Source organism: Emydura macquarii, unplaced genomic scaffold, assembly GCF_026122565.2.
Source record: "Emydura macquarii macquarii isolate MOO-44397 ecotype Brisbane River unplaced genomic scaffold, CSIRO-AGI_Emac_v2 contig_3506, whole genome shotgun sequence".
Classification (NCBI taxonomy): Eukaryota; Metazoa; Chordata; order Testudines; family Chelidae; genus Emydura; species Emydura macquarii.
The window spans coordinates 7,918,916-7,946,487 of NW_027133643.1; the positions used below are offsets into that span (position 1 = coordinate 7,918,916).

General features: G+C 38.3%; 1 protein-coding gene and 1 long non-coding RNA gene across 4 annotated transcripts in view; one reads left to right on the forward strand and one right to left on the reverse strand.

Moving 5' to 3' along the window:
- On the reverse strand, positions 1-27,122 carry MYSM1 (Myb like, SWIRM and MPN domains 1). 3 transcript variants are annotated; one of them, XM_067535607.1, is made up of 20 exons: positions 26,853-27,119; positions 24,318-24,393; positions 23,995-24,065; positions 21,924-22,001; positions 21,727-21,753; positions 21,083-21,161; positions 18,211-18,309; positions 16,532-17,310; positions 14,907-15,037; positions 12,482-12,585; positions 10,574-10,651; positions 10,127-10,215; positions 9,709-9,763; positions 9,570-9,620; positions 8,705-8,779; positions 8,188-8,376; positions 7,696-7,828; positions 5,014-5,119; positions 4,813-4,867; positions 1-3,738 (listed from the first exon to the last, which is right to left on the reverse strand). In XM_067535607.1, exons 1-20 carry the CDS (start codon positions 26,930-26,932, stop codon positions 3,571-3,573), a joined length of 2,523 nt encoding a protein of 840 aa, XP_067391708.1. In that variant the 5' UTR covers positions 26,933-27,119; the 3' UTR covers positions 1-3,570. The 3 variants fall into 3 exon arrangements, with proteins under 3 accessions (XP_067391708.1, XP_067391707.1, XP_067391709.1); XM_067535606.1 differs by having other exon boundaries at positions 4,813-4,870; positions 26,853-27,118; XM_067535608.1 differs by lacking the exons at positions 1-3,738; positions 4,813-4,867; positions 5,014-5,119 and adding an exon at positions 5,644-6,981 and having other exon boundaries at positions 26,853-27,122.
- The window catches only part of LOC137145049 (uncharacterized), a 32,535-nt gene continuing 31,572 nt past the window's right edge, over positions 26,610-27,572 (forward strand). Inside the window, exon 1 of the long non-coding RNA XR_010917552.1 lies at positions 26,610-26,745. This is a non-coding gene — a long non-coding RNA (uncharacterized lncRNA). The remainder of the gene's footprint in view (positions 26,746-27,572) is intronic.

A 27,572-nucleotide genomic window follows, 5' to 3' on the forward strand; every position in this document is an offset into this window, starting at 1 on the left:
TTACTGGATACACAATCTTTCAGAGAAAGACTTCTAAAAATAGCTACCAGGAACAATGACAATGTCTGAGCAACATGTAAACAAATATAATTTATCATGGGCAATTTAAACAGTTTTCCTACGAAATTAACTTCATTTTGGGTGGGTTTTTTTAAATATTGATGTACATATGAAGTACATGGTATAAATCCCTGTGAATATGCACTGCAAACAATTGGAACTTTAAAACTTAAAACAACTTAGTCAAGAAATATACATGTATATATATGCACTCAGTGCACTCTTAGCATTCATGGGAGTTACAACACATACAAGGGACAAAGAGAGCATGTCATTTTCGTTTCCCAAAGGAGATGTGCTTCATAATATTGCAATGAGCTCAGCTGATCACAGCATCAAGGGAGATTCAATTTAAAGTACTTAGGTCAACTTGGTTTTAGCTGTTGCGTATTTCAATTTAAATTAGGTCTTCTAAGATGCTGCTTACTATTTTCTTCTCTCTTCTGAAGTTATCCCAGCAAAATATGACGTTATAAAAATTGAATAGTACAATCTAGCAGACATACTAAAAAGATGACTGGTCAGAAAAATGTCTTGGTAAAAACAGTGATTTCTTAGTAAAAAGAAATGATCCCCTACATGTGTTCAGAGTCATATTTGCTACTATAGTGATAAAGATAAGTTTTTACTATTTTTTAAAAACTCATTAGCACTACATAGCTGACACAACAATACGGAAGAGTGAGCTGGGTTCTTTTCTGGCTCACATACTGTCAATAGAACTGTTAACTATTACCACAAAGGCCGCATTTATTACTTGTTTGCCGTGTTCTTGTAGCCATGTTGGTCCCAGGATATGACAGAGAGAAGATGGGTAAAGTAATATCTTTTACTGGACCAATTTCTGCTGGTGAAACAAAATATATTTATTACTGGCTATGATGCATGAACCAGAAAGAACACAGCTTGGATTTTAGATCCAGGGTTTAAGTTTGCAGCACTGGCAGTTAAAACAATTTTTTTTCTACTAGTATACTGAGCAAACATCGATCCTAATTCTACTCGTAAACTGAGTCAAACAGGTCTCTGGGTAGACACAAGAGTCAACTCATGAGAATGGGACTGCAGGATCAGAGTGTTGATGTGCACACCAGAGGGACTCAAATTCCTCAATTTAAAGGACCCTGGACCCAAAACTTCTCTTATCTAATATGACTATTTTAAATCAATTATACATCATTTTTCATGTTTTCACTCACTTTAATCATTAAAAAGGGGGCAGAGCGGCCAGCAAATTTAGTTTCCATTATTTTAGCAATACAGCTTCATCCAAATATTTTTTGTAATGACTGGAAACATAACATCCAGAACAAAGACACTACATCTACTATATATTTCAGTTATACTTGAGGGTCAAGTGTTTTGACAAATGATTTTTTTTCTACAAACAACTATTTACAACATATTTTAGTACAGATATATACAATGTGACTTTTCTATAGAGCAATGTATAAAAACCACTGTGAACTGCAACACAATACTTGATTATGGAACACTCCAAAATTTAAACTTAGGGAGATGGAGAAACTGTTTTGTGAGCAAGGCGTGCCGTCTACAGCTAGAAATACGGATAGCCATGCAATACTTTCATTTAGGAAAGGAGAGAGAGATGGAATTTCACATTACATGCAATCTAGGGGACATAAAAGGTCCACAGATTTGGGGTGTGTGTGTGTGTGTGTGTGTGTGTGTGTGTGTGTGTGTGTGTGTGTGTGTGTGTGTGTGTGTGTGTGTGTGTGTGTGTGTGTGTGTGTGTGTGTGTGTGTGTGTGTGTGTGTGTGTGTGTAAATAAAAGGACTGCACTTCTTTTAAATTGGTGGACTATACATTTCACACTATAATCTAAAGCCTTATCTGCAGATTTACATTGTGCAGAAGGTACTCTAATATTATTAAGACAATAGGTCATGAATACAGCCTAGAAAGCGTCTCTAGTTATGAATGTCCATGTTTTTTCTCAAATTAGGTTGAAATTAAAAGGGATTAAACTCTATTTCAGAAGGCACAGTAAGAGCTGGTTTTACCTTCTTGGAAACAGGTATCTATTCAGGATGTGATCCCACAATATTAAAGTTCTGCAATCCTTATTGTTAACATAGCTTTTATCTAAGTGCTTAGAGAAAGATGAAGACGTAAATCTGAAATATTTTAAATTGTATTTTTGATACATAGGGGGTCAGATATAAAATTAAAGTTCACGTTTTATGGGTGACTAGATTCCACAAACACACAGGTATAACCCGAGTTCTTGGTTGCTCCATGTTTTCAAACACCTGAGACATTTTGGCCAAGATACTCTCCACATACAGTAAGTAGTAAGTGTATGCACTGTATGCTCATGATTCAGGAAGAAATTTATCACTGTCTTCTACAAAAATGTATATACATTGTGATGCAGCTGATAAAATGTTTGGAAGTTATGATTCCATATAACTGTATTTCTCTTGAGATACAACTACAAATTAATTTGCTTAACTGGCACTCATTTATCTGAATATGTAATTATATGAGATTATAGCAGAAGTTGATATGAATAGTGTAGTTACTTGTTAAATTACTAGTGTAAAGAGAAGGAAACTAAATATAACGTATGTGCAATTCATTTTCTTTTCTGCTATGCAGTTGAGACAAACATTGTTCTGGCTGCCACAATATAGAGGTAGATTTTGCCATATGGCAATAACCTGCGATAACCAGCAACTACTGTTTCCATTGGAAACTATGGCAACCAAAAATGGCAAATCATGATTTCTGATAGAACAAGATAGCAATGTCTCCCTATAATATGGAAGATAGGAAAGAGTGCAACCTGCAGTAACCAGGAGTTGTTGTTTCCACTGGAAACAGTGGCAACAAGAAGTGACAAATCATTATGACCTGCTAAGCCTTATTTCCATGTATTACAGAAGATGGGGAAGAGTATGCCAGAAAAAAAACTTGTCTGTAGTAGCTCAGAAAGGAATAATAGAATGGATTAAATTGAGCCAAGTAAAAGTTTAGGGTAGACACCAGGAAAATGAGTATCAGCTAAACTATAATCTTTTCAGTGATAGAGTGGTACACGTCTCATCTGTGGAATTATGCAAATTTAGACTACACAAAGCACTATGGGACAAAAACTTCCCTCTGATGTACACATCTAACTCTCAATACAATGTATATCTCAGCACAGAAAGGAGCAAAATTCCAGTTTAAAAGGTTTAGAGGAGGGACTCTCTCCTTTAGTCAAAGAAACAGTGTTCTGTATTTAAGCTTGTCCTTCCCAATGGCAGGTTGCTGACCAGATAATAACCCAGAGTTTGTGATACTATCTGATAATTTTTTAGAATGTAAAAATTAAAAATTTCACATTTAATCAGAAAACATTTCTTAGAGGTTTTCTAAATGTCTTTTAGAACAGTGACACTATTGAGATACTGGATTACATCACTATTGTCAACTAAGACAATAACTGAAAGAGGAACAATGAATAGTAGTCCATACAACTGTAATTTCATCTTTGAAAAAGCTTCACATTGGCAATTCATTTGGACACATGTTCTTATTTTCTTCAGCTGCATTATTCGGCTTCTCACTTTTGTAGCTGGAAAGGAATAAGTTTTCTATCTGAGTCAAGAATTCTTCAGCAATGAAGCAGTTCGTTACCTTGCCAAGAGTCTTCCTCATACACTCCAAGAGCTAGTTCAAAAGAAAAATATTATTAAATTCAGAAACACATAATAATGACTCAACTTAGAAGTTTTAGTAGAAAAAACTAAAGAAACTGTTTAGTCTTTCTAGCTGATAAATACTGTAAGAGTAAACCTTGATTTGTTTGGCAGATTTGCAGAAAGTGTTCAATATAATGAAACAATATAATGTTCAATATAATGAATCAGTGATCCTTTTCATCTGGGGCCTTGACTCTGACAATTCCCTACACCAACTGCTTCAGAGGAAAGCCAAGCACTACTCGATCAATTGTGCTTAAGGGAACAAATATTCCTGACCTTAGCTGGAGATCATCTTGTGTTCAATAATTGGCTATGAAATACAGGCTTGAAATAATCTTCTTTGCAACACAGGAGTTACATTATTCTATAGATAATATATGTACAGAATTTTTTTTTTTTTTTTTAAACCACAACTCATACACTAGATAAATTCAAAAAAAATCTTTCTGCCAGTTCAGTTTTAGATTTAAGCTGTTTATGAACAAAATCATGTTGAGAGAAAAAAAAAATAAAAGAGTAATTAATGTGTCTTGTTTACGTCTTTTGTTTGAACAAATTTTCTGTCGTTTGTACAATTAATGTTACAGCTTCAGTTGTTTAGAACTTCATTAAAATGACTACACCGATTAGAAAATTAAAATTCTTACTTATGCATGACAAATATGGTGCAATACCATTTTAAGGATAGAATAAAAGACTTAAGAGACTAATTCTGTCAACACACACAAATCTTGTTGACATTAATTGCAGTCAAATAAGCAGAGAAGAGGCAACAATTTGCTCTTTTTCCTTTTAACTAAGGTTAAAACCTGAAATATTGCCTTAATCATTGGCCTCAACTCCAAAACTAAAGTTAGTTAAATTTCCAAACTTGCTGCTATGAAAATAAGGTTGGGTCATGGTAAATAAAGTGATGAGCAACAATATAACAATTATTTAGTCTAGACAACAAGTCTAAAACTGTGATTTTCATGGCTGAGATTTTCGATGTTTCAGATTACTCCAAAATATGTTACATTTAAAAAATGAAAGTGCTTACTTTTTGCAAACAGGTCAGGTCAGAATCTCTATGAAAGATTTTATCCATGGGGACACTGCTATGGGAAGAAATATAAAAAGTCTTGATTTGGATGAAAAGAACATATCTGTTCTCTATTGAAATACTAATAATAAATACACAAAAATTGTAAATTGGCTTATCTTAAAAGCAAGTATATTGCAAGCAATCACACACACACACCAATGAGAGAGCCTGTATTTTTCAATTATCCATCTTGTTTTTTCAAACACTAATTCCCATTGAGGTTCTTCCAACATCTGATGTACTTCAAACTTGTAAGGCAGGCCTGTAAATCATTAAAACATGGATTACTCATTGGCTCCCTTATAAGTGCCACGCCGCTTCAAATCTGGAGGCAATTTCCCTCCTTCCTTGCAACTGTTCAGACTTTACTTATGCCTGTTGCAGCAACAATAACTTGCACACCTATTATTTACCAAATCTAAGCAAGTCAAAGTAACACTGTCAGCTAGTTTAGGCTCCAAATTTAAGTTTGGTAGAAAAACAAGTTTTTTTCATTAAATTATAACACATTTCTGTTTGGGGCTAAACTTTCAAAACAAAATAGCTCTGCAAGAGAACAGTAAAACAGCAAAACTAAAAGTTTTATAATTTTCTTATATTTTTAAGGTCACATTTCTCATCTCTTTGTTAGCATCTCAGTGTTCTATGCAATTAAACCATATGACTAATATGTATTCTCCTTTGAGGTGTGGTGACTTATCCTAAATTGGGGGGTGGGGGGGAGAAGGATGAGGAGGGGGGAAAGAGGTTGAGAGAAGAAGGGAAAATTAAATTTCTAAAGCAAGAACTTCAGTTTTCATTCAAAATCTCAAAGGAAAGGAAAAGGCAAGAACTACTATTTACTATGTGAAAACATCTCAGATGTGAAAAATGTTCAGTCAGTGCAAAATGGACTTTCAAGAGCAAGAATGTTCATCCACTAAAATATATGATTAATTGAAACTCCAATTTCTGTCCATTTCCGAAGAACTCAAATATTTTTTTGCCACAATAGAATATATCTGCACCAGAGTTAAATATGAAAAACAGAACAATGAGTAATGCAGTTATTGAGAGTGCTTCACAAACCCTTAAGGAATCACTGAAGCATCATGAAAGACTTTGAAAAATATATTACATATCTAATTTTGTAATTTATTTAATTAACAGGAGCTACTGCATAAAAACAGATTTGTTTTTTAAGACGCATGTTTGAATTATGTTTCTGTCTGCACTGACTATGAAGGTGGCTCCATGGTAAATATTCCATATACAAGTTTGAGTTTGAAAAGGCTAGAAGTTTACTTTTAAGAAAAATGCATCTGCCTCATATAAACAAGTCATCCCCATAATATATGTAACAAAAAGATGACAATGACTAAGGCCAGGCATCATGCACTGGCCCTTTAGCTCTGAGTCGTAGGAAAGTCAAGATGAGAGGATATGGGTTACTCTATATGACACTGTCAGTATGGTAATCAAGGAGAACTATAAAAAGGTCATTTACATTCTGTCCACAGTGTTGGGAAGCAAATTTTCAAGTGATTGGTGTCTCTTCCTCACTACATGCCATTATAAAATATAATGAGGGAAGTATCAGATCAGGTGAACTATCTATTTTCCTCAACACTGAAAGATTAGAGTCCCTGATGTTTGCAGGCAAAGACTGAGTTAGGGGCCACCATTTATGAACTGTGGAATAGGAAAAAATAATTCTATTAATGGACTGTTATCCTGTGACTTTGCCTCAGATCAGCAAGGGAGTAAACACAGGAAACAGATGAATTCTTCAGGTCTTTATAATTTTTATACAAAGTGTCTCTAGTAATTTAAAAAAAAAAAAGGTGGTGGGAAATACATCATATAACACGTGAGAAGAGAATAAATGAAAAGCTAACAGGTGGCTACATGGAACGGGATTCAGAGTCTTCTGTGAGGTGTCAGTAGGTTTTTCCATCAATATTTTGCCCCGTTACATACTATTTATTAGTTACCAAAATATCCAAGTCAAGAATTGGTAAATTGGTTACTTACTAGCCAAAGGAATAAATCTACCAGCTGGAGTAGATACCTGAGATTGGTTGGAATGGAGAAAACCTGGAAGGTCTATGAGCAACATCCTGATAAGTAGCCCATTTTGTACTGCTGGAAAGGGGAAGAGAGCTGGGATTCATGCCAAGGTATCAATCCTGGAATCTGCATGGGACTACATCTTTTCATATTACCTCTGGCTGGTAGGTATGGTAAGTGTGAACCCCTTCTGCACACCAAACTCCCAACTACTAAAAAAGAGCCTCCTTACTGTTATTCTACCCCTTCATCAGTCTCCTGGTTGCAGTGAAGATAGGTTCTTTGCTTCTCCACCCCTCTTTCCAGGCCTCTGTAATGGGGTCCTCCTTCCCTCCATGCCTGTGTCTGCTCATAGCTTTCTGAAGCAGCAGAGTGAAAATGACATAATTTGTAACAGTTTCACTGCTGTCCAGAGTTCTGAATACCAACAGTGACTAACCAGTCTTGATAACTTCACTTGGCTGCTTTTTGGGAAAGCCATGAGCAACAACTGAGACAATACACGTCTGTGTGCAAAGTCATGAAGACAAAACTAGATCTGAGTATACTTGGAAGTATTTCTTTACACTAAGGAGGTCAAAAAATATTAATGTTTTTTTTTAAATGCGAAAGCTAGATTATGCAGAAACTGATGGCTTAAGCCCCTCCACTTGCCAAGGAAAGCTCCCCAACTTCAGAGACGAGAGAATTCTTCAAACCCTCGTTCAAGTGCTAAGAAAGTAAATTTTTCATCTAAATTCCTGAAAGATCAAGAGGAATGGAGTAAAAGTAATTAGTTCAGATACTTACGGTAGGAGCCATCAGAACTAATCTCATCACTAATAACCAGACAAGTAAACTGGGAATATGGAAGAGGATTATTTCGATTATAAGGACTTATGATCATTCCAATGAACATTGCCCCACCTCTGGAGAAATAACTCTAAATGAAGAAAAAAATAAAATTGGTAATTAATGTTTTCTAAATGCAATACAAGCTCTTCTCCCAACAACCTTTTATATTAAAAAATTAGAATGTAGAGCCATTAGTAAATCCTTAAAAATCTGGAAAACAGACTACCCCACTAATGTAAATGCAGCATATTATATTTATCATCTTTTCTTTCCTCAAATTCAATTAAACAAGCTCTAATCTAATCACTGTAATGCTCTGTAAAGCTAAAAATCAATTTACAAGCAAAATGATTTTCAATTGTGCAAATCAGACCCATTATTGCATTAAGCATATTAAATTATAAATATTAGAAGTTGAAAGATTTTTTTTTAACATACAAAAAGTACCTGGTATTTAGCTTGAGTGTCAATGTCTCGTATAGATGGGTTGGGGTCAAATGCAGGATGAGAGTGATACCACCCGATAACACTGTACCCTCTAGCAGCTAAAGTTTCTGAGGCCTGAGTTTGAGATACTGGATCCATCTCACACTGTAGTCCTGTACTGAGGCTATTGCATGGTTCTGCTGCACAAATCTGTAAATAACATCCCCATATGGATAAATGGAAATACTGAGTGAAAACATTTAAACCAATCATAAATCAATGTTAAATACTAAATTCCTTTATGCAAGGGTAGAAGAGATATAACAGCCAGATATTTTTATGAGATCTTAAATTTCGTAATTTCAAGATTACAATAATTAACTTTCCAAATTTTAACTTTTTAATAATAAAGAACAACTAATTCAATAATCTGTAGGACACTAACTCTTGTATAGATGTTGTTCAGTACAAGGAGTTTAACCAATACTTTTAGTAAAATGCAGAATAAAAATTGGAATACTCCCACCCCCAAACTTACTTCAACAATTCTATCAGCTTCAGAGTATCTTCCTCCTAACAGGCCTATTACTTCTGCCATGGAAACATGAGCATGCTAAAGATATATAACAAACACATTACTTAAAATATTTGTTAAAATATCAATTTTCATAATCGTTACTAATCTTAGATTTACATTATGAAACACTGTTTTCACAGGTTGCAATCCAGTTCTCTCATACTAAGGTTCAGAAGGAAAACTGAGAACAATAAAGATTCTGAAATATTGTATGTTTCACTTTAAAGTGAATGAATAAAGATGATCTTTGCCCCCCATCTAAGTATTAAGTATGAATGAGGAGTTGTTAGTTGGAGGAACTGTCACCATTTAACACCAGGAACCCTGTGTCACAACTGAGAAGACTTTGGCATGGCCTGGCATGCTTTGTTATTATAAAGAGAATATGCATGTACTGAATCATCTTCCGGATTGCTAGGCAAATAAAGTAATGGTCCCAATGGATTCTTAAGTGGCAACATGCACACTGAAGAGATGTTTCTTTTGGAACAACTGCTATCACAGAAGATGGATACCCTGGGAGAAATGGAACTGAGTATGAATCTGATACTACTCTTATTTAAGTCAGTGACAATTCTCCATTGACTTCATTTGGAACAAGAATTGGCACGAACAGTCATTCATGTTGGCAGACAGTGTGCATGAACCATGATTATTATTACAGTAAAATATATAGACACAACCCCAAAGACATGCAGCAGTTTGGGTTTTCCCCTGTAGTAGACTCTTGCTTTTAGCTCTGAATGGGAAGGAAACTAATTGAGGAAAATGGAAATATACCAAAATATATACCTCAGTCCATGCTAAAACAATGCTTAATCCTTACCAAGTCCATTATTAAAAGTGCTTCTGAAGCCACTTTCACCTGAAATGGTTCCTGAAATGACACAAACAATAATGAGTGTAAGAGACTACTGTAAGTAAATAAAGGAATGTCCTTGATTTTTCATTAATATGTAACCTACTTGTTTTTCTTCAGTGAAGAAACAGCAAGGTATCAGCTGAAAGGGATCGAAGGAACTATAAAATTAAAGAAAATTTCTCTAAAGATAAAGGACAATTAACAAAAAAATAAGTCTTTGAATAAATCACATTTTCTCCCAACATCTCCTTCCTTGCTGGAGTTGCTCATTGCTCCCCCCACCCTACCACAGTGACTCTTCCCTGATTACAGGAATCTTGCAATTTACACCCATGAATTTACACAAAGTTTTGTAATTTACAATTCTGCAGTCAGACTTTTAAAAAATCTAGACTGCAAAACACACATTATGTCTAAATAGTAATGATTCGCAACATTTAGGTTTGAACCTATGCAAGCCAATTATTATCTTTATTTCCAAAAATGATATTGTAGAGCAGACAGTACACAAGAAGAAAAACCTTTTTATTTGTCTTGATCCTTTAGAAGATTTTGCAGGTTTAAGTTTCTCCTCCTCTCTTCTTCTTGCTAGTTCCTCAGCAGAGAGATGCTGAAAAACAAATTTCATCTGAAGTAGCCAGCCAGTAATGATTGCCAGGCTATTTCAAAATACTTGGATTCTGGGCACTAATTTGCACCAGGCCATACCAGCAGCTTTTGTCACTGGATCACTCATTATGCACTAAAACAGCCAGAATATACCATGCAATGTGAAAATAGTGACAGAGACATTAGCACATAGATCTGTTTTTGCAAGAAGAAGGAAGAGACTCTTCCTATCATCCCTCATGGCTTGATCGAACAACCAGAGTTCAAATAATGGCATCCACATTGCACACATGCATACATTTGACAGTTAAGACTTAAGTACAATTTCTATTAGAACAGTTTAAAAATAGAAGAGTTACCTCAAAGGTCTGTCCTTCCAAATCCTTGGCATCACACCAGTTTCCCCAGGGGTCTCGCACACGCCGTCTTCTTGTACGCTGTAGCAAGCAGATAAAACACTAATCAAATATCATCAATCCATGAACATCAAAGCACTGACATTTGCAGAATTTAATCAGCCATAAAATGACATCCAAATGGTCAGTGCCTCATAGGTATTACGATTCCCAGAACAGTCCCACGGAATAACATAGAACCCTTTACTTTGGTTTATACTCAACAGTTGGCAACCTGTCTAGAAATAAATCAGCAAATGTTTTCCTTAAGAGTTATAGTAAGTACATGAGTGAAGATCCATGGAAACCAACTAGTATAGAGAGCATGGTTTAGTATCCATAGGTTTGGAAGATTTCAATTTTTATTTTGCAACTTCAACAATTAATATTGATTTTTATTTTTAAATTTTCTTATTTTTAACAGCTTTTATTTTTACAGTTGTGGGAAATTGGGGGATGGGGGTAAAATTGGGTTTATGCCAGTGCTGATAATAATTAGCCGAGCGGCCCAAGACACTGAGGCACAAGTTCCCAGGGAGACTGGAGTCCTGGCCAAGTAAAACAGAAACCCTTAGCCAGGACTCCAAGGATGATGACCAGCCCCTGGCTGCGGGAAAGGCCACCCCACTGCTGCACAATTCCTGTCCAGGACAGCCCCCACACACTTGGCTGGTGAATTAATGAGCGAGCAGGGCCGTGACCGCAGAGCTGAAGAAGGCTCCCTCTGCTGCCACAAGGTGGGTGACACCCAATCCCTGCAGGCACATCGTGTGGGGAAGGCTAAGGTCATAGCAGAGCAGAGCAGAGCCCTGCAGCCACAACTGCAAGAGGAGGTGGCGGATGACCTGCCAGCAGCAGGGACTCAGGAGACCATCCTCCTGCTGAATGTCTGTCCCAGAGCAGGACTGCAGCCTTCCCTGCACCTGCAGAGATCAAGCATCACCAGCCCTGCAGCTGTGCAAGGAGCCCTCTGCAGCTTTGCTGTCAAGGCCCACTCACTTACTCCCGTAACAGCATGGCTGCAGAAGGCGCTCTGTGCTGCCACAGGGCCAATGTCACCCAATTCCTGCAGGCACAAGGTGCAGAGGGGAAGGCTGCACTTGCACTAACTCTTACTAATGGATCTTTTTTTCTTCAATTTCAGTGTGTCAGATGAAATCAACATTTACTGACATCTATCGATTTAAATCGAATACTGCCAAGCCTAAGTATACTGGTAAACAATTGCAAATTGTGATGCAAACAATATTGGGTATATTCATGCTTTCTTCATGATAACATTTTTTTATTTTGCATATGGATTTTCTTTTCTATTGCTCCCTTTGTGGGGTTGATTTAATTTACTGGCACCAATGGATTTAAATACACAAGATATCTTTACAGCAAAATAAATATGTAATATTACATACACTTGTTACAAACTTATCCTGCAAACCTTATTTTTTAAATGAAGCATTACATTATTTATAAAGTCCCATATATGCTTGGTCATAAATGTTGAGCTCTAAATAAGTCACTCCAGAAATTTGCTAAATGTATACATTAAAATGCAGGCAGCCTCACTACACACTGCCAGAATACTCTAATGCTTTCTCACGAAATGCAGATTTGCAAATTATGCTGGGTTTTCTCACTCCAGGCAGATAAGACTGAGCAAGTTGGAGTGGAAACCAACTGTGCAATAGAATAGTAATTAGGACATGCATGTCAAAGAGTAACACTGGTGTTAAAGCAGACACTTGAATCAAAGAACGCTCAGGAAAGTGACTGATGCTGAATGGGTTAAGAAGAAATTCAGAAAGATGACTAGTGTAGAAAGTGAAAATTGAAGAGGCCCTATCACTGACAAACAGTTTTGTGTTTTCATCTTACCATGGACTGCAAACGCTGAGCAAGCTGGTATGCTTCTATGGTGTCTTTGCCTTCTTTGGATCGTGTTTTATCAGCTGGTTGTGGTCTGTTATATACAGCCTGTTCTAAGGGAATGGAGAACACACATTATTCTTCACTAACACCAGTAAACAAAAATACCATATTGAATACAAATCTCAGTTAGGAGGTCTTACTTATGATCAGGCAATAATATAGTCATCTGGTCCTCACTCAGTAGCATATCAACTCTAAGACAGGAAAACTTCCTTCTTATCTGTGAATTTTCTTTCTAAGACCCTCCATGTCCAGCAGTCTGTACAGTGAGGCATTCCCCCTCCACCGATGGTTGGAGGCAGAACAAAAATTGACACACAGCAATGGGGCAGGACCCCTGTGGATAACGCCAGAATGATGACTTCCAAAGCTGAAAAATACTAGCTATGGGGCCAGTCAATCAAGAGAACAGTGGCCCGTTCCTTTAGGATATTTATCATTCTTGCCAGTAAAGGTACATGGGGAAAGCCGTAAAGTAAGCCTTATGACCACCTCTGAGACAGAAAAAATGGTTACTAACCTTACATAACTGTTGTTCTTCGAAAAGTGGTGATCATGTCCATTCCAAATAGGTGTGTGTGCGCGCCACATGAACAGTTGCCAGAAGGTTTTTCTCCTAGTGATATCCACAGGGTTGGCTCTTGAGTCCCGCGGAGTCATGCCTTCATGGCGCTGTATATAGGGCTGTCAACTCACTGCCTTTTCACTTCTTTCTTGCTGACTGACTCCGACAGAGGGGTGGGCAGGTGGGTCTTGGAATGGACATGAGCAACACATCTCGAAGAACAAAAGTTACAGAAGGTTGGTAACCATTTTTTCATCTTGTTTTTCAACATTTTTTCAAGTGCTTGCTCATGTCAATTCCAAGTAGATGACTCCCAGGTGGATCCATAGAAGGGGTCTGAAGTCACTGACCTGTGGATTGCGGTACTGCTCTACCAAATGCAGCATCGTCCCTCACGTGTTGTATAACAGCACAGTGTGCCACCAAAGTGTGAATAGACGACTATGTCGCGGCTCTACAAATGTCTTGGATCAGGAGCTAAACAAGGAATGCTGCTGAAGATGCCTATGCCCTGGTGGAGTGGGCTGTCAGCGCCGGGGCTGGTATCTTTGCGAAGTCATAACACGTTCCACTACAAGATGTGATCCATGAAGAGATTCTTTGCGATAATACTGGAAAGCCCTTCATCCTGTCTGCTATTGTTATGAAGAGGTGTGTTGATTTTCTAAAGGGTTTACTCCTCTTGATACAAAAAGCCAAAGTCCATCCAGAGCATGCAGCCTCTGCTCTCGGCTATTGGCATATGGCTTTGGGTAGAAGAACGGAAGGAATATGTCCTGGTTTGAGCAGAATTGTAACACTACCAGGAAAGCTGGGTGGAAGGTTTTCTGCTGCCAAAGAGGACCTCTCTGACTGGTTCTGAGCACTCTAGTTTCAGAGGATTCAGCCATGGCGCTTCCGTGCCGTGAAATGGAGAAACTCAAGACTGGGATGCGGAGGGCAACTGTGATCCTGAGTGATCAAGTCCAGAGCCAGAGGGAGACTGACAGGGGCGCGGTGCCAACAGGTGACAGGGGGACTGACAGGCAGAGAACTTGGGTTATTCACGAAGAGACTGTCTTGGCTGGCTGTCAATCTTTGTTCTGCCACCAACCAACAGAGAAAGGGGGAACACAGCACAGTACAGACTGCAGGACATGAGGAGGGGCTGTGAGAATTATTTACGTTCACTCACAAGACAGATATGGTTCATACAATCTATCCCAGGTTAGCTAAAGAAACAGGTTAAACTGTTACCTTTCAATAAGTTATACTTCTCCCATTTTATGAGAAACTGCAATCAATAATCAGAATCCATACTTGAAGATCCCAAGTATTTTGGTAATTTAAAGCAAACAAAAGCACACTGTATTTTCTTTCAGAAGGTCTATAATCTTAGAGTCAGATTCTGCAACCTTTATACCTACTAATACATACTCATATAAGTAGTCCATTAAGATTTACATGATGACAGGGGCTGGAGGCCAAATTGGTTGGGACGCCATTATGCGAACTACTATACCAACATATAGAAAGTCTCTGCCCCAAACAGTTTACATGAAATAAGAGTGACTAGAGACTTAAGAGGAAAAGGAAGCTTGAATGAAGATTACCCACATAGATAATTTTGCTCTGACTGAATGTAGAAGGTACTCAGCAGTGAATTTAACATAAAAAATTATTTTGAAAATACAGATTTCTCTCTACATTTATTTTCTACACCTCATATAACGTACACAATTTTTCTAAATGTTTTCTAATTAATAATAGATTTAGTTAACATTCTGGTTATAATTTGAATGGATGCAAATCAAATTTTCTTTTTACCACAGCCAAAGTTAATTGCTCCTATTAACTCCAGGTATGTGTGTATCCGTCCAATACAGTTAACATCACCACAGTTCTTAAGGCCTGGACGTACTGAAGTCTTATTCAGGTATTTAGGTTTACATCGCTCCCTAAAATAAAATATAGAACATTTTCAAGCAAAAAGAAAATGGATTAGTAAAAATAAAAAAAATAAAATAATCTGTTTTAACTTTTTCTGTGAAGCCATTTGGATTTCCTTGTAATATTCATATATTTCTTTCTACAAGAATTATTGGGAGATTCTGACTAAACGTGTAGCACTCAGACCTAAAATGCAAGTGGTAAACAAGTTTTTATTTATTCAATAAAAAAGCTACTCATGAAGTAACATTGTACCATTTGACTGGCTGTTTGAGTGGGTGTGCCGACCTAAAGTACATTCTATGCAAAACAACATACGGAAGTTATTCATACAGATTTATAAGATTCATAGAAGTGTGAAAATTTATGATGGTGTTTGATGCTGTGCGGATATATTCAAATATGTGCACAGGGAAAAAGATATCTACATTCAGCATAAAATACAGCCCCTGGAAATGACTGATGCAAGGAATCAGCAAGTTATTGAAATGAAATGATCTTGTTAAAATAAAATACTTCTGCCCATTCTGTATCATGTTCTATTGTATTAAACAATTTTAAGTAACTTGTGCAAACAATTTGTATGTTAATGTGTGATAATCCTGTTTTTTATCCATCATGTACATTTACTGCTTTTTAAAATGTATTACTGAAATTGAATTAAACTAGAGCTGTGAGAATACAGTAACATTTTAATAAGTGAATAGAGTTCAATTCAGAAAACAAAGCTATCAGAGGATAAATTGTATGGCGAATTAGCCTGTCACAGTAAAAAATGGGTTTCTTAAAATGGCTCCATGGAGACGGATTGTAAAACATACAAGTCTCTGAACACTGCTCCATGTTGAGAAGGACCCATTTTAAAAATGGTTTTGATTATCACTTTTTTCTCTAACATAGGCTACTCTTAGTAGCTAATGATCTATAAATTCAGTCTTTCAGTCTCCTACCTGTCCCAGACTGAAGAATGGACAGGTATTACAGACCTCACTAGAGAGTAACTTCAGTGGGAATTTTACCTAAAGGTCTGAAGGACAGGACCCAGAATATTCAAGATGTATGCCAGACCCATGAATATATTCTGATATGCATCCCATCTATTACTGTGTGATAATAATTGTAAAGTAATACATTAACCAGTATTACTCTACTTTCTCTTGCATTTGGTGTAATACACTGGATTGATAAAATTGGAGAAAGAACTCTAGAATAAAGTATAGCCAAGTGTTCTGAAGATGGACATTTTCATAATGCTCCAAAATGTTTTAATTGTTGAACTGTAAAATGTTCCTTTGTATTTAAGAAAAAAAGGGAAGAGGGGAGGGATCTCCAGCCCATAACTAATACTGTTAGTTTCCAATCTTGTGAAAACAGCTAAAATATCAGAATTTTGGCAGCATTCTAAGATAGGCCGTCAATATCATGTCTGGTCTAACTGCAGCAAAACAGCATGTTGGCTGCTGTATTCACATATTTTATAAAATGAAATCAATGTATCTTACCACTGGTCCAAAATGTAATTTCTAATCTTCAGATAGCGCTCTGGTGTTTTGGCCTGACGTCCCTCAAAAAATTCTGGAATAGCTTGCTTTTCTTCTCCCAGAATGATATTTCTATCAATTTCCACTTCTTGATCAGGTGGCTTAAGCTCCTCTGCTTCTTCTTGATTTTCTTCATCCAGTTGGCAGGAAGGATGGAAAAGCATGTCATTATTAACTAAGTCTTTCTGTTCTTCACAAAGTTCTTGATCAGCTAATTGCTTGGTGCCATCAAAAGTCCCTTTTTGGTCTTGCTCACTTTTCTCTATAAATTCGTTAAAAAGCAGATAATCTGATTTCACAGATTCATCACCATTCATGCTCTGTTTCTCAGAGCATGTGGCTGCAATGTCTGGAAACTCCAGTGCTTCCATCTTGCATGGCTCAGCCTTTTGAAAGTTGTCTTCTGCAAATCGGGGAATGGCAGAATTATATCCAGCAGAACAAGAAGTGTGTTCTTTTCCTCTGGTTTCTTGACTTGGACTCTTCGGAATATCAGATAATTTAGACATGCCTGGTTCCGGTGGGGGTGCATGAGAAAGCAGCTCATCCATTTCATCCGTGATGTCTACTTCTTCATCATCAGACAACTTTTCAATTTTCACTGCATTCAGGTTGGGGTCTGCACGGCCCCTCAGGTTTGCAGGTGCCCATGCCACCATCTTCTCTCCTTCAGCCTCACCAGAAAGACTACTGCTGCTGTATTGACTTTGTTGCTCTTTTTCAGAGTCATCAGTTTTTATCTTAAAGTATAAATCGATTACAAGAAAAATTAAGAACTCCACAGCAATGAAGTTTAGATTTAAAATAAGACTACTAAAATCAATGATGGAATCAATTTGGTTCAGTCTAGATGGACCATTAAGTTTTATGTATTAATTTACAAAGTTTGTCTTTTTTAAATTGGGTCCAATATTCAGTTTTCATTATGTTCTCCTTCAAAGGACAGTCCTATATTTCATTATTTTATATATATATTTACACACACACACACACACACACACACACAATTGTGAACATCTAGCATTAGAGTTAGCATTGATCAGTTAATTTAGATTCTCTTAACTCTTTTTACTTATAAGAAACTATGCATTAAGGAAAACATCTTTAGATTTTCTCACTGATTTTTAAAAAGTAAAACATTGAAAAAATGCAGACTTTAAGGAACGTATGCAGCATTATAGATGTGCATGAAACTTTATGTTCAAAATAAGACCAGTCCAAAAGAGATTATAATGTAGGTATTTATTGGTCGCTAAAGCATACACAACTGTAATTACATAAAGGTCCCTGAAGACCTGGACAGTTGCAACTTCTGAGTAGTCAGAGGCAAATCTGTTTTCAGTCTAGTAATGTATCCCAAGTATATGGGTGTCTAATAAAACAAACCATATTGTTTATTATTGCTTGTTAGGGGATTTAAAATTCCTAACAAGATTAGAATAATTCCAAACCAGGTCAAATTTCAGATTTAAAATCAGTAGATAGTCACACTTAATATTTTCTTTTAAATTCAAGACTACAGAATGAAAATATTACAACGATAATGTCTCATAAATGCATGTTTGCATTCAAAATATATGAGAGAAGCATACTTACCCTACTGCCTTTTTTACTAACCGAAAATGACATTTCATGTTTACCTTGTTCTTAAAATATTGCCTGGCATAGCTCTTTACTTGTAGAACAGTGCGACTTCCAACCAACTTGGCAATTTTTGTCCATCTTCGGCCAAATTTAGCCTAGTGTTACAAAAGAAATTAAAATCAACCAGCCTCTTCTACATTTAGGTATCATGCTTTATGAAAGGAGAAAGTTTTACAAAAGCAATTATTTATTACAAATAAAAACTATTCCTCGATCCTTGCAAAAAAAAAATTCCTACCACCTAGGCACTGGACAGCCAGAAATTCTGTTTAAACAATACCACCACTAATTCACTGCCCCTTTATGTGGAAACTCATCAATGGCCTGATCCTGAAAGCACTAAGAAACATACTGGTACTACGATGAGAAGTCCCATTGAAGCTAATTAAGCATTTGCAGGACTAGGTCATGCATTTGTGTAATACTGTACCATTGTGCATTCCACTCTTGCATACAAAAGGGCCCAACTTACCCAAAGTCTGAACCACAAGGTAAATCCACATCTAAGTTGCTTAAGTTAAAAGCTGACTCAGAGAGGAGCTCACAGCATATAATATGTTGCTACAAAACAGACTGACTCTTTCCTTTTTAAGAATTAAATACTGAATTTTCTACATATTATAGAAGTCTCATTAAATTAAAGTACTACTAAATTTAAATAAGCCTCTTGGGACTCTTATCCCACTCTTTCCAAACAAGTCCACACTTGTACACATACCCTCTTTATGCCATTTCTTAACTACATTGTATATAAAAAGTAAAAAACCAACAGTTCGTACATGTGCACATCCACTCCAAGTCCTCTGAATGAGAAAAAGACCAAATATAGGCCCCGATCTCTCAAAGATTTATGCACATGCTTAATTTTATGCACTGTGAGTAGTCTCACCAAAGTCAATGAAACTATTCACAGTACATAAAGTTAAAAACCTGTGTAAGTTTCTGCAGTATTGGGGTCTTAAATGTAATTATGCATAAAAGGCAATGCTAACGCAACTTCAAGATTAAGATTTTGTTAAACTTTAAAATATGGTTCTAAAGTGGTTAAAAATTGCATTATGGGAATCAATATTTATTGTGACCCCCATATCAAATATGCTTAGTTTAAAGTGAAAAGATTATGCTTCCTAACTGCCAGTCCTACACACTTACCCTGGGTTCTAAAAGTCAAACTCAGTTCTTTCCTTTTCACATATTACCACCTGTAATAGAGAGATATATTGCAGGCCAAATTCTGCCCATGCCAAATTCTTCCATAGTATCTAAATGCAAATTGACACACACAAATCTGTGCTAGACCGAGGGTGTTATTATATCAGATGACAGAATCTAATAAGGAAGGCTGAAGTGGTTCACCTTAAATATGAATGCTAACTATGAAGCTAGGTCCCCAATCATGCAAGGAGCTCCTCCTCAGAGGACCCATGCACCTTTGTAGGTCTTTGAAGTCTTAAGTCGCCATGTAGGCAAGCACAATACTTAGCGTCCTTCCAATACAGTATTACTTTTAATTTTCTACAGCAATGTTATTTTCGCAGTCGAAGTAGGCCCATTAAAAAACAATGTCAACTGCAACATTCAAAGGCACTACTTGCAAAGGGTTATTAGCTTGACGAAATACAACTTTCTATGCCCCACTATTTCAGCTGAAGAGATGTTTAAAAGAAAGTTCCGAGTTAGAATTTTTTAAATGTATTTGTAATGTAATGTATTTTTTAAATTGACTTTGTAATGAAAATGGATTAATTGTTTTTGCTCAAACTTTCAAGACAATATTAACCTTTTGAAGAAAGCAGGGCTGAAAAACTTTCACCTGCCAGGCTGAAGTTTGCTAAAGTTATGAACAACTCAAACATGGAATTAGAATAGAAATACTACGGCAGCCTTTACTTTAGCTACTGTTACTCCTCCTTATATAATATTACATATATACAAGCTTAGACATAATCATTGCAATGACACCCCAAGCAGAAAAATTAGAACACAACTGGCAATCATCTATTCAAGTAGGAATTAAGACGAATTGTTTTGTTTTAAATGTCAGATTAGATATACCTTGCAAAGAACAGCAAAGCCCTCTGTTTTCAAGCAATGAACTAACAAAGCCTTGCTAAAGTCAATGAGACTGCAGGTCCAGCGATTCACCCATGTGAATCTCCTTACAGGATCAAGGGCCAATGTCTGTTTATTGCAGGTTTTTCATACAATAGGTGAGTGAAAAATATTTTTAGAAAATCTGATTGAAGTCACAAAAATTAGCAGGGCCGTTCAGGGGTCGGTGTATTTATTACATATGTTACAGTAATGTTTAGAGGCAACAGCCAGGTTGTGGTCACACTGTGCTGTCCTCTTTACCAACGCATAAAAAAGCTCCAAAGAGAGTACATTAGTGTCTGAAAATTTTTTTTTTTCAGTTTAATAGATTTCAAGGTGCCTGCACCCCTTCATGTTTGACAATTCCTTTTAAACTACAGCACTGCTATTGTAGCACTGCAGTGGACAAAACAGTAAGCCACTGGGACAGTCTAAGGCCCCAATCCCACAACTGGATCTGGGCAGGCAGACCCTTTTGCACAAACCAAGCTGTGCTGACTTTGGTGGAGATTCATGAACACAGATGTGACTACATGACCAGGGCTAAGTGTACCCGATTTACCATAACATTGTTAGCAACTGGAAATTATTTTAACATGTTAAAAATGAAAAATTAGCAACTTACTGCAGTGCAATTATTTTGCAATGAAAATGACATTCATTTTTACGAAAAGGGTTAATACTGCATTTATTTTTTAAACGAGCTAGTGGGGTTGGGTTTTTTTTTGTTTTTTTGTTTTTTGCAGAAAATTAAATACTAAAAAATACATTTACCAGTCCTTGTTCAAATAGATCTTTTTCTTCTGTTGTCCACTTTACTGAGCAGTTAGCTGATTTTGTAGGTGAGCGAACCCTAAAAGAATAAGAAAATGCAAGTGCCTTTTTAATGAATGCAGATCTCCGAACTAAAATCATTTACAGCAATTTCTGAAGTGTGGATCATTATACTTCTTTAGTGGAAGTTTAGGGGGTTTGTTTTAAACTTTTATACTTTTGACGAGAGAACTAATTCTGCCACGTTTTTGTATTACAGAAGCTAATTCAAGGTAGCACGACACCCATCCACAACTAATTTTGCAGAGGGTTTGGCACTGTCAGGGTGGAGGAGTGAGGGGAAAGAAGGAAGGGACAAGCAACAAGGAAACTGCAGGCAATGAAGTCAACTATAATTGTTGTTTTTGTGTGATGCGGACATGTGACATGAAGAAATCAAGTTAATTTAATATAGGCCATTTAGCAGTCAAATGGCAATACCTGTCAGGTTGACAATGTCCCTTTAGCAATTCTACACAACCAAAGAAACAAGACTAAATGTTAAAGGGGAGCTACAACTAACCTTTTATGATAGCATTCTGTAATTTAACATAAATGAGAAAAAACACTTAAAACTACAACTCAATTATTCAAAAAATACATACATGACTTTTCCTGTTTTCTTATGTGGACTGTAAAATATAAAACAAAATACAAATAAAAATTAATGACGGTGACTGCTGATCATCATCTAAGCAAATATATACAATTTAAAGAAAATCTCATTCCTGCCCAAAATTCCTAATTTTTCATCATTTCTTTCCCCCTCTCCATATCCCCCCCCCCCCCGGAGCAGTTTTACCTTTTCACAGATTTTCTGTCACCTTCCTTTTGATCAAGCCATATTTTTTCTGGAAGTGATTTATTAGATAAATAATACCTGCAATCTTTACTAAGGAATTTTTGGATACACTGAATAGAACTGTAAAAATGAACATGTAAAAATTCTGACACAATTGCCACTGGTTTAAAATGTTAAACAAAGGAGAAAGTGACTGTTTGACTTTGTAAACCACACTCACTTATTTCTCATAAACTAGCCATTCTGCTTTCTCCACAGCCTGTTTTCCCTTATGACTTGGACAGAGTAGTAGGATCATTTTCTTCTCATCAATGTCAAACATCTCAGCTTTTTGCAATTCAAGTTTAAATAATTTATTCCCTTGGTAAAAACTTTCTGTACTGATAGTTCGTTGCTCTTCTGTAAAGTATTTTACTTCAAAGGAAAAAAGACAGGAAAGCAAAGGTAACTCACATTTGTTAATATGGTCACTTAACCAGCTAACTGGTATTAAGTATTTCAGCATCATTAGGAGCTCTCATATTGTCAAGAAGCATGAAGTGTTTCTCAGAAGTGGCATTAAAAGAGCTCTTGCAGTGAATGGATATTGTTTGACAACAAAGATGAGTGACTATTAAGTGAAAAAATCAGGAAACTCATGAAGTTTTGGACACCTGAACTTTATGAATGTTATCATAGAATCATAGGATTGAAGGGACCTTGAGAGGTCTTCGAGTCCAGTTGCCTGCACTCAAGGCAGGACCAAACATTATCTAGACCATCCCGCAGGTGTCTGTCAAATCTGCTCTTAAAAATCTCCAATGACGGATATTCTACAACCTCTTGGCAATTTATTCCAGTGCTTAACTACCCTAACAGTTTTTTTCCTAATGTCCAAACTAAACTGCCCTTGCTTCAGTTTAAGCCCATTGCTTCTTGTCCTATCCTCAAAGGTTGAGAACAATTTTTCTCCCTCCTCTTTGTAATAACTTTTCTCCTTACTGGAAAACTGTTACGTCCTCCGAGTTTTCTCTTCTCCAGACTAAACTAACTCAATTTTTTCAAACTTCTCTTTTAGGTCATGTTTTCTAGGCCTTTAATCATTTTTGTTGCTCTTCTCTGGACTCTCTCATATTTGTCCACATCTTTCCTGGAATGTGGTATGCAGAACTGGATACAGTACTTCAGTTAAGGCCTGATCAGCGCAGAGTAGAATGGAAGAATTACTTCTTGTGCCTTGCTTACAATACTCCTCCTAATACATCAGAGAATGGTTGCTTTTTTGGCAACAGTGTGACACTGTTGACTGATATTTAGCTTGTAATCCACTTTGACCCTCAGATCCCTTTCCGCAGAACTGTTATGATACCGAGCAATATAGTATATATGAAAATTCCCTTGAAAGAAAATACTTTGCAGTTATATACTCTTGTCATCTCAGAAATGAAATGTGCTTTATATTCATTAATAATCCTCACGACGTCCATATGAGCTATTACTACTCAACCCATTTTAAAGATGGGAAACAGGTACAAAAAGGCTAGGTGTTTGTCTACACTGCAAAGAAAAACCCGTGGCACAAGTCTCAGAGCCCAGATCAGTTGACTCAGGCTCCAGGAGCTCAGGCTGAGGGGCTAAAAATAGCAGTGCAGAAGGCTCCCACCCGGGCTGGAGCCTGGGCTCTGAAACCTGTGAGCAGGAAGGGTCTCGGATCCTGGGCTTTAGCCTGAGTTGCAACATCTACACTGCTATTTTTATCCCCACAACCTGTGCTCCATGAGGCTGAATCAATTGACCCAGGCTCTGAAACCTGGTGTTGTGGCTCTTTTATTGGAATGCAGACATACCCTGTGAGACTTGCCAAAGCCAGAAGAAGCTGAAAGTTGTAGAGTGGCTGAGTAAGGGGTTGAATTCAGGTGTGCTGTCTCATACTTCCATACTCTGACTACTGGACTGCAGTACTTCAGTCAAGTTCAGTAAACACCAATCTTTTTAAAAGGAATCCACTGTATATCTACTTCCTATTGGAAGAGAGGATTTTATTTTGCTCTAGGAAAGGAACAGAAATATAAACAATTTGATAAAAGGATACTCTTCTTCCAGCAACATTTTCTCAATGACAGCCCTGTTCTCTTCACTAATGTTGCTATCCAATGTCCATGGCTGGAAGTGAAAGACATATTTTTCAATTATTTTCTTTGACACACAAATATCCAATACCTCCTCTAAAGCAAAACCAATCATAGCTTGGATTTTTTTTTTTATATAAACAGAAAAGATAAAAACATTAAATTATGTTCTCAAGTGGTTGAGGAAGAAATAAAAAGTTTTGAAAATCTCTGTGAAAGATGTACCATTCATTTCAAACAAACAGACAAAAACACCAAAAGCCTTTATTGCCTATAAATTACTTACAAGGCTGTTATCCGTTCTCCAAGTTGAATCGAGATAGTGATCTTGCAATAAGCCAGAAGCTATATTTTCGTAGTCTCTGTAATAAAAGTTCCAATCATTTAAAGAAGGAAAAAGATCTGAAAGTTCATATCTTTAACACTTTAAAAGAAAACAGGTAATCTTGTCAAAATTGACATAAAAATCTCGACTCTTATAGTGTTACTTGTATTCATTAACATAAGAATGACACAAAAGCAGATTCTAAAATTAGAAGTGGTCACTTATATTTTGCAGAAAAGTTATGTAGGGCAGAAGTGTTATGTACTCGTACACCTGGGGGTACGCAGAGGTCTTTCATGGGGTACATCAACCCATCTAAACATTTGCCTAATTTTACAACAGGCTACATAAAAAGTACCAGCGAAGTCAGTACTAACTAAAAATTCTTACAGACAAAATGAGAAAGTAAGCAATTTTTCAGTAATAGTGTGCTTTGACACTTGTGTCTTTTTCTGTCTGATTTTGTAAGCAAGTAGTTCTTAAGTGAGATGAAACAGGTACGCAAGACAAATCAGACTCCTGAAAGGGGTACAGTAATCTGGAAAAGTTAAGAACCACTAGTCTCGACCTGACCTTAGTAAGGCAACTACTATAGTTCTAGGGAAATTACCATATAAACTGGTATCATACTGCTGGAAAACATTCCCTGATATGCAGCATAAGATTTCCTTAGTTCAACTTCATCTAATTACTAGGAAACTCATGCTTCCCTGAAAAGTTATTAGCCATGTTCCTCCATGAAGTGGTGCTGAAAACAGTTTAACTGCTAAACAAGACGGAACACTTTTCTCCCACCAGTTCCAGGTACCCCACTGCAGATCATACATCAGTTTCTTAGAGTGGACAAAGCTCTAATTATAGGCCCCCTTTGGTACATACTAAAAAAAAAAAAAAAAATCCATCTTCCTACATAAAATACATTTAACCCAGGACAATCTTTTCAGGAAATATACAAAAAATGTGATTTTAGGCATTAGAAAATTTGAGAACCACCAAGATGGACAACGCACGCCATACACACCCCACGATACAATGTTCCACACGGGCTCCTTCTACAAAAGTTTTATTCTATAGAGCACCTGTCACACACTATAGCTTGGTCTACAGTGAAAAGTTATATTGGTATAGTTATGTTAATCCGAGGGGTGAAAAAAAAACACCCGACTGACATATCTATACCAACAAAACTCCAGTGGAGATGCAGCTATGTTGACAGAGCAGGGCTTCTGTTGACATAGTTAACTTTATTCGAGTAGTTTGTGTTCCCCTACCGAAAAACTTTTGATGGTGTAAGTTGTCTCTGTACTATAGGACTATGCCACAACAGCTATGCTGGTGTAGTTTCCATAGTGTAGACCAGTGTTTCTCAATTAAATTTGGCCACGGAACCCTTTTGAACTCGATAAATAATTGCGGAACCCCTCAAACTCTTAACAGTATTTTTACATATGGGGCCAAAAAAAATGACGAAATAAGCAAATTATATACAAACAACTAGGTCAGCGTCTCTCAATTAAATTTCCCCGCGGAACCCTTTAGGCTCCACGGGGAAATTACACTCATATTCGATACCCTCCGCCGAAAAAATAGGGACATCTTCCCTTTTTCGGCAGCGTGATGTCACTTTCTCACGGAACCCTAACAGAGTGAACACCAATTGAGAAACACTGGTGTAGACATACTCTTCATACTCTTTGGAGAGCTCAGTATAGTCGCAGAAGCAAATTAATATGAGCAAGAGAAAAATAAAGTATAAAACAAAGGTGAGACAAGAGGAGTTACAGAAGAGCAGATTGAATTCAGTTTTGCCAATTCTCAAGTCTTGCTACATTTTTCATAAAGCCCCAGCTTCTGGATTCAGGTGCTTACAGGAGAATCTCTGCTACCATTTAAAATAAAAGGGCACGTTTCTAGCTCTCATGGTTGCCGTGGCCCAACTGCCCGCTAAAGGCTCAGAAACCCGCCAGCAAAGGACACCGGCCCAGACTTTATTCTTGTTTTTCCAAATCATGACTGTCACACCGACAAGGGCAGCGGGTTTTGAGGCCTGACTCACTCCGGCTTTTCGCACGCCTGGGGCAGGCCATGGCGTTTCTATGGCACCTTCCGCCCCCAGGCGCTCTCCACCGGGGCGGGGGAACATGCTGGCCCGGCACCCGCCGTCTGACGGGCTGTGCCAGGGCAGGATGCTCTGGCCCTGCCGTCCGAGGGGAGAGGCCGGTTCCCACCGCGGGACACTTTCGCCCGGGCACCGTCCAGCCAGGCCGCCTCCGAGCCAAGGGCAGAGCGCGGGGGCGCCTGGGGCCTGCAGCCGCCGCCAGGGTCCCCCCTGCCGCGGGGTCGTGCTGCGAGGGGGGAGCACCGGGTTTCCCCACAGGGGCCAGGACCGGTACGGAAGGGGGGGGTCACCCTGCGCGGGTGACCGGTGACTCAGGGGGAGGACTCGGAGGGCTGGGCTGGGCTCTCCCGGGGGCGGGGTCTCCCCCGCGCGCTCACCCGCGCAGCGCCCCGCCAGCCACCGCCGCGGCCGCCGCATCCCCTTCGACGTCCACATCCGCCTCCTCCGCAGCCGCCATGCCTCCGCTGCCGTAGATCGCGCGCGCGAGAGGGAGAGGGAGGGACAGTGTCAGGGCCGCCCGCACGCCGGACCACAGCACCCCCTCCCGCCTATCTGCGCGCCCCCCCCCATGCAACTGAGCAGGCGCGAAAGGTTGAGCATGCGCAAGACGACGGCTGAAGCCGCGGCCGACCCGACGCTGCCCTTGCCCAGAATCTCTGTCGGCTCTAGTGTCAGTCAGTATCTGCCGCCTGCCTGACGGAAGAGCGGGGCGGGGGCGGAGGCGGAGGGAGAGCACAGCGGGGTGCCGCGGAGGGGCAAACACCGGGAAAAGGGGGGGGGGCGGGGGCAGAGGGGCAAATCCCAAGGGGAGGGGAAAGAGAGGGGGCAGAGGGGCAAATACTAGAGGAGGGAGAGAAGAGGGGGGGAAGCGAGAGGGCAGAGGGGCAGCAGGGGAAGGGGAGGAGACGAGAGGGGCAAATGCCAAGGGGGTGGGGGAAGGGAAGGGGCAGGAGTTGCAGGAGCTCAAGTGTATTGTATTCCTGCCGCCCCCTCCCCACCCCGAACAATCTCTGCAGTTCGCAGATGTTCATCCATCCCCAGATGTTCACACCAGAACAGGTCTCCTCCCACCTCACCAGCCTGAAGTTTAGGGTGAC

Excerpts from the sequence above, each read along its gene's own strand:
- MYSM1 (XM_067535606.1), bottom strand. The coding sequence starts at position 26,932 with ATGGCGGCTGCGGAGGAGGCGGATGTGGACGTCGAAGGGGATGCGGCG. Across the intron at positions 15,038-16,531 it reads AATTACATTTTGGACCAGTG|GGAGCGATGTAAACCTAAAT; the intron begins GTAAGATACATT and ends ATTTTATTTTAG. Across the intron at positions 4,871-5,013 it reads AAATACAGGCTCTCTCATTG|CAGTGTCCCCATGGATAAAA; the intron begins GTGTGTGTGTGT and ends TTCTTCCCATAG.